Source organism: Phocoena sinus, chromosome 4 (genome assembly GCF_008692025.1).
Source record: "Phocoena sinus isolate mPhoSin1 chromosome 4, mPhoSin1.pri, whole genome shotgun sequence".
NCBI classification, from domain to species: Eukaryota; Metazoa; Chordata; class Mammalia; order Artiodactyla; family Phocoenidae; genus Phocoena; species Phocoena sinus.
The window spans coordinates 23635835-23642824 of record NC_045766.1 but is presented as its reverse complement, the minus strand read 5'-3'; the positions used below and the strand labels follow the sequence as shown (position 1 = coordinate 23642824).

The following is a 6990-nucleotide window of genomic DNA, read 5'->3' as shown; positions in this document are numbered from 1 at the left end:
AACTCAAATACTTCTGTCACTTTTCTAACCAAAGAACTTGCTACCGTTGCCAACAAAACGTTCACGCTAATTTTTGAGGTTTGTGTTCTTATCATCAGAAGTTTTTTGAACTACATACTTCTCTTTTTTAAAAAATCCTTTTTCCGAACTAACCTCAGGACCAAAACACTGGTCTCTGCTTCAAGGTTTCCCAGTGTTAACTCAAGGGTAATCAAAACCGAATGCCTTCAGATCCTCAAGGGGTTGCTTCTTCCTTTCTGTGCTCCAAGTGGAACAGGAAAGTAGCGCTGTGCTTTTTCCTCCACTGCCCTGCTTGGTTTTTGCCTTTAGAATCTGAAGATTTGTCCCCATTCCTGGGCACCTGACAGGCTGTGATTTACATGGGAGAACAGGACTCCAAGGCTCTTATCAAGGAGTCTGAAGCTGCTCCCACCCATCTTAGCTGTTTTCTAGGAAACAGACAGGAAAAGGGGGTGGGGGGAGGAGAAGCAGATTCTGTCTGAAGCTGCACAGGACAAGGAACACAGGCAAATCCAAAGTAATGGAGGCAAATATAAAAAAGAATATTATTTATTATTTTCTTTATTAATACTCACATATAACCTTTGCTTTTTACACAAAAGTCTACTTAGAAGAATGCCTCCTTGGTTTAGCGTGCCCAGTGGGGCTTTTGCTGCTCCTGGACCACTTCCCCTTTCTCCACCCTCCCACACCTCCCACCCTACCCCCGACATCCAAATGACTCTTCTACGTGTTCACAGATACCACGAAAATTTTGGAAACAAGATTTGGGTTACTGGATCTTGATTTAATCAACATCCCACTTCAAAATGGAAGGCAGGTAGGGGAGAGGGTAGGAAAAGGGAGAAAAGGCAGGGGAGAGAAGAGGAAGGGCGGCGGGTCAAAACTTTCAAGCCTTGCCTTTTCTGAGATGTGTGTATTGTGGCTGTTCCTTGAAATTCAATGACTCAAAACACTGACAGCAAGTGCCTGCGTGGTTATTTATATTATGGATCTATAACAGAATGTGTGGGCTTCCTCAGTTTGGATCTGGGCTGTTTTTGTTGAAACACACCACAATCCTTCTGTGGGTGTCACCACAGGGAGTCTGGTCTCCCGGGAACCCGTCTCAGAGCCGGGGTTTCCGGAGCAGGGTCTTGCTGAGGTCTCTGACCTCTTCAGGGCTACTGACCCGCTCGTAGCCCAGCACGGCCATGGGCTGGTAGCAAAACTCCTCCACCTGTTTGATCTGCTGGAAGGTGAGGGCGGTCCGCCAGGCATTGGCGGCCTGCGTGGCGTTGCGTGCCGACACCACGAAAGGCTTGGAGGAGGAGCCTGAGCCACTGGTCATGTTGAGGGCAAACTGCTCCATTTCAGGGCTCACCAATAGCCCCACAAAGTCATACACCCTCCGTAGGGTCTTGACGGGGTCTCCCACCAGGTCCTCGTACCGCACCACCAGGTAGTGGCCTTGCAGCCAGTCAGGGGGCTGCAGGGCCGTCTGCAGCGTCTTGGCCATGCTGTGGCAGATGACCTCCATGGCGCCAAGGGCGTGGTAGTCTGCAGGCCCACCCATGCTCTCCTTCTTGGCGCCCAGCTTATGGCCAGCGGCCTCCAGGAAGGGCATGCGGTGCGCTCGGGGGTCCCGGCTGCGCACCACCTGCAGGCTTTCACGGATGAGACCATGGCGCGAGCGGATGCGTGAACTGGCCACAGCGCGGGGATCCCGCACCAGGTGAATGACCTTGAGGTCCAGGGCCGGGTCGCGCAGAAGTGGCGCCAACACGGCCACGTCGAAGACACGCACGCCCTTGATGACCAGAGTGCGGTACTTGCGGCACTCCTCCTCGAAGCGCGCCAGGCGCTGCGGTGGGCACTTCTTGCACACGCGATCGTCTACCAGTCCAACGACCTCCTTGCGGTAGGCGGGGCAAAGTGGCGACGAGCACACCACCTTGTTGGTGGCCGCGCCGAAAATGCCCAGCGTGGTGAGGTTGCGCCCCCCGCTGCCAGCGGGACTGTACAGCTGGAAGACAGAGAGGTCGCAGCGGTAGAGAGCGCTCAGCATGTCCCGTGCCGCCCCTTGCAGGGAAACAGCGTCCCCTGGGTACAGTTTTTGCCACACGTGCCACACTGGCTCATAGAGGAAGAACACTTCGGGGTTCTGGTTGAAAAGCTCGCCGAAGAAGGACGAGCCCGAGCGCCACGTGGTGAACACGTACACCAACTGCCTCTTGTCCCCGCCATCCCCGGTGCCCCGAGTGCCATTACCCGGAGGGGCTGCGGCCCCCGCCGCCCCCGCCCCAGCTGCCGGAGCCGCCCGGACGGGGGCGACGGGAGAGCGGTATGGGGTACGGGGGTCCAAGCGGGTGTGTGCGCGGGGCTGCACGGCCGGAGGAGGCCCCGGATGCCCCCAGCCGCCCCCGGCCGCCCCCGCCGCGGCACCGAGCGGCCCGTCGGGGCTGCACTGCTGCAACGGCTCCTTGTGCCACTTGTAGTCCAGGAGGTTGAGCATGGTGAGCACCAGCAGCAGCGCGTAGCCCGCGCACAGCACCAGCGCCTTCCTGCGGAACACCTTCATTCCGAGCGGGGACGCGGGCCAGCGGCGACCCGGGCGCCGGGGCCACGGCGGGAGCAAGGCGCGCGGCCCGGCGGCAGGCGCGGCCGCGAGCAACCGGGGGGGCGCGCCCGCGGGCAGGGCTCGCGGCGGGCTGCGACTCATCACAGGCACAACCCGGGCCGGCAGCGTGGCGGAGGCGGCCCTGCAACCCGGGAGGAGGACGCAGCGGCCCGGATTCGGGCGCTGGGACTTGGGCCGCGACTCCGAGGCGGGCGCGGCAGCAGCGGCGGCTGGTCCCCGGCGCCCAGGGTTGGCTCTCCCATGGCAGCGGCTCTGAGAAGGACCTGCGAGGGGAAGCGGAGTAAGCTCGTGCGCCCCAATCCTCCTCCCCCTAATTAACGCCCACCCTCGGGTCTGCCTGGCTACCCCGCTAACCTGGAGCCGCGGGCGCTCCCCGGAGCGGCCCGGGAGCACGGCCCGGCGGTCAGTCCTGCTGTCACTCGTTCCCCGCCTTCTCGAGCGCTGTTTTCCGCCCGGGGTCCGCGCGCCTCCGAGGGGGCCGAGGAACTTGGCAGCCCAAGCCCTGGGCAGAGTTTGCGGCAGCGGGCGCCCTGCGGCTGGGGAAGGGAAACTTTCACCGGGCCCGAAGCCCTACTCTGCGCTCCGCTGAGTCCAGTGCGCCCGGCTCCATCGGCGTCTCCGCCGCCCTCTCGGGACTGTAGCTTCCTTCCTCGCTCTGGGGGTGAAGCTGGCCGAGGGAGGGGAGGGGGAGGGGGCTTATACGGGACCCAGCTCCCGGCAAAGCGGCTCCGCCTCTCTTGCTCTCGGCCTCCGCGCCCCGAATCTTCCCATCTCTCTGGTGGTGGTAGATGGGGCGCAGCGCGACTCTGCAGCGGCGGCGGCAGCAGCTGCTTCTTCCATCACCCGAAGGATGCCCGGGCGGGCATTGCCGGCAGCCCCCGCCGCTCCTCAGCCTCCGACTGGCCTGGAAACCCCCTACACTCACACACACAGCTCTAGGCAAAGGAGCCGGGGTCCGCAGCGCTCCCTTGCCCGCCTCCCCCGCAGCACCAGCCTCTTCGGGTCAACGAGGCACCGGGGCAGAGAAAACCCCGCCGCCGCCGCCGCCGCCGCCGCCGCAGCCGCCGCGCGAAAGCCGGCGCCGGGGAGGATGCTGCTACCCGACTCTCCCTACGCGGAGCGGCTGCAACGCGCTCCGGCCAGCCTCTGCGCGGCTCCTGCCAGCCGGCGCCGGGTTGGTGCGCGCCGCCGTCTGTCGCTGCGGCTCCTCCCCTTCGGCGCGCTGCCCTCCTCCTCCGCGCGTCCCGCGCCCGCCCCCCCTCGCAGCGCCCAGCTCCCGCCGCCGCCACCTTGGGGGTTGGAGATGCGGGTTCCGATTTACAGCGGCGCCGCTTGGGCCGCCGTCCGCGCGGCGTAGGCCGTAGCAATCCGTGCGCCAAGAGCCAGGGTACGGACGCGGGGTTCGGAGCGCTCGGGCGTCCCGACCTCTGGGAAACTTGGATTCTCCGTGCCGCTACCGTGCTCAACCGCACAGTTTTGCTCTCGGAAAGAGTTGGTGATAAAGTTTGGGCAGAAATCCCCCAGCGGCCTCCCAGTCCGCTCTCCCCCCGGGGTCGGCACCGCCGGGCTTCTCCGGGGACCGAGGACGCACCCGCGCCCCGGAGCGCTCCGAGGAGGCCGAGCGCGGCTCTCAGGCTCCCCACTCCCGGCTCGTCCCTTCCAGCTGGCCTGAGGCTTCTCCCTCACCGAGGAAGTAATAAATCTTTCTGACCCCTGGGTCAAAGAAGAAGCTTCAGTTTTCCGGAGGTGTGTGCCAGCGGGGCGTCTTCTCCCCGCTCTACTCCACCTATGGAGAGGGCCTCTTCGGTTTTATTATCCCCCAGCAGACGCTCTCCCCACCTCCGATCGTAATGACGCGTCCGCTGTGACTGACGTCCTCAGGAATTGGGGTGATGGGGGATCGGGGGTAACTCTTTGTTCCAATTTACAGTAAAATACTTGTTTTGCTCCTTGGTGTTAGAGATGAGATAAAACGATTTCACCCTAAAGGAAACGCAGTTTTTGGAAGTAGATCATTTTTTAAGTTAAGGTTTAAGTACTTTTTTTTTTTAGGATAATGAGGAACAGCCCTCCCTCCCTCCCTGCCTCCCTCCCTCCCCTCCTCCTCTCTCTTTCTCTCTCAATCTCTCACCAAAAGAGACTAAGCCGTAGCTCAATTTCATCCATAAAATGGGGACAATTATAATAACCTCCAGTAATTGAACGGTGATGGGGAGCTAGACGCCCAGACGATTAAACCCCACTTGAATCCTGGGCTGAATCGCTACGAACTGCGACCGGTCTTGAAGCTCACGGGCCGCTGGTAACAGACTGATCTCCTGGAGACGTTTTTCAGCCTCCTGTCCTGATGGAGTTTTTAGAAATTTGACAAAGTTACTGCGAATTTATGTTTGTACTATTTGGGGCAGCCTTTCTCAGCAAGATTCTTCTAAATTAAAAAATGTTGTTTGCGCCATTATTCTTCAGTGAGTCTTACTGAAGTACGAATCTTCGGAGTGCAAGGAGTCTTAGAAAGTGACTTAATTCATATGAGTTTTCAGGGTAGAAATATGTTCCAAGAACTTGACCTAGCCTCGTTTTCCAGAAAAATCCATAATGCCACGGGTAGAGTTCAGATAATATTCCCCCCCCCCCGCCTCCCGTGGTTCTGATAAAATGTAAGGGTGAGACGTTTCTGGGACAGATTTTGTGCAAATGGAGGGAGAGTAGAGATCGAATTTTATTCACAGCTTTCTCAAGCAGCATGGCATTTCCCCTGGGAGCGTGTCAGGACAGACAGACGTTTTTAATCCCTGTTTACAGACGAAGATGATAGTTTAATGGAGTGACTTCCCGTCTCTCCATTTCTGGGCCCACCCACTGCCCTTCCCCCTACTGTCTCTACCCCTCTCCCTTTTTCCCTCTACCCTTTCCCCACGAAACTGAAGTGATATTGACACATTAAAAGACTGGTGGAAGAGAGGGAGTTAGGGAGGCAAGAAAACCTCGACGTCGGTATTCAGCCTGGTTCCAAGAAAAATAATGTCGATTATTTAAAATTTAGTCCCTGGCTTTGTGGTTACTCAGAAAGCCCCTGAATTGCAGTTATGTGCTGTAAGGACCCTTTTCTAAACAATTGTTTGCATAGAAACAGTTTTGTCTGCCATTCTGTAACACTTTCCTGAAGTTGGCAAAATAGTAAATCCATTTGCTGGACACCCGCCCCCCCCAGCAGTGAATGCTCAGCTGGTATCAATTTACAGGTTCCAGCATCTCCACCCTCTCCTTGCTTGCAAATGTTTAAACCATTTTGCACAGTGTCATGATTAATTCCAGCCTTCGTCACAACTAATGACACCCAAAGACTTGATAATGCCTGTCTTCCCACGTGGGTTCAGGATGTCCTTTCATTTTAAGCCACTTATCCCGTTAGCATAGCAATGACCCAGACCTATAAGAAGTCACATAATTTCGTTGTCAGAGGAGTCAGGCCACAGGGCTGTCCTTAATTTCAGCTCACTGTTGAGTTTATTGCAGTTCAGAGTCTTTTCCACGAGGCTCCTCAGTCCATCCTCTGCGGTCTGGGCTGTGGAAAGGAAACTGCTGTTGGAAACTTGCTGTGGCATTTACCTAATCCTGGACAGATAGGAGGCCAAACGTTCTGAGGTGCTGTAGGCACAGGGCCCAGCCTGTGGGATGTGGCAGAGAGATCTTCCCAGACCTTCCTCCATAGTCTGTCGAGAAAAGATGTAAGGCTGGGTTACCCGGCCAGTTTCCATCCAGGCCTGTCTGTGTCACTGTGGACCCACAAGATTCCCCTCTGGGGAACGCCTGCCCCCCTCCCCCCCGGGCACCAAGATAGATTCAGTCAGTCATCGTTTCAGCGAATATGCATTGTCAGGGGAACTTGAGTACACAGAATTGGATTAATCATAATCCTTGATTTAAAACACACTGTTGTCATTAGTCCAAGGGTGGCTCTTTTCTTTTTTATATGATTTTAAATAATATAATGAATACTCATGAACCCACCACAGAGCCCACGAACCTCCAGAGGTAACCGCTCTGCTTAATTGAGTTTAAAAGCTGAAATGAAATAGTCAAGTTTGGGGTGGGGGGGGAAGAGGGGCTTGCCTTAACTGTCAAAAAAGAAAACCTGAATCGTCTGACGGCTGTGAAGAAACTCTTTTGAGTTCCCACCTTCAAATTCTAGTACGTAGCCACCAGTCATCCTGAGGAACTCCAGCCCAGCCTCTACAACAGCACCAGCACCATAGTCTGTCGAGAAAAGATGTAAGGCTGGGTTACCCGGCCAGTTTCCATCCAGGCCTGTCTGTGTCACTGTGGACCCACAAGATTCCCCTCTGGGG

The 6990-nt window shown here is 57.1% G+C and overlaps 1 protein-coding gene across 1 annotated transcript; it reads right to left on the bottom strand.

The window, feature by feature from the left end:
• Window positions 1-542: 542 nt before the first annotated feature.
• CHST2 (carbohydrate sulfotransferase 2) lies at window positions 543-2864 on the bottom strand. The gene has a single exon (XM_032631500.1). The coding sequence runs from the start codon at window positions 2720-2722 to the stop codon at window positions 1130-1132; it is 1593 nt and encodes a 530-aa protein (XP_032487391.1). The 5' UTR covers window positions 2723-2864; the 3' UTR covers window positions 543-1129.
• Between the last annotated feature and the right edge of the window lie 4126 nt (window positions 2865-6990).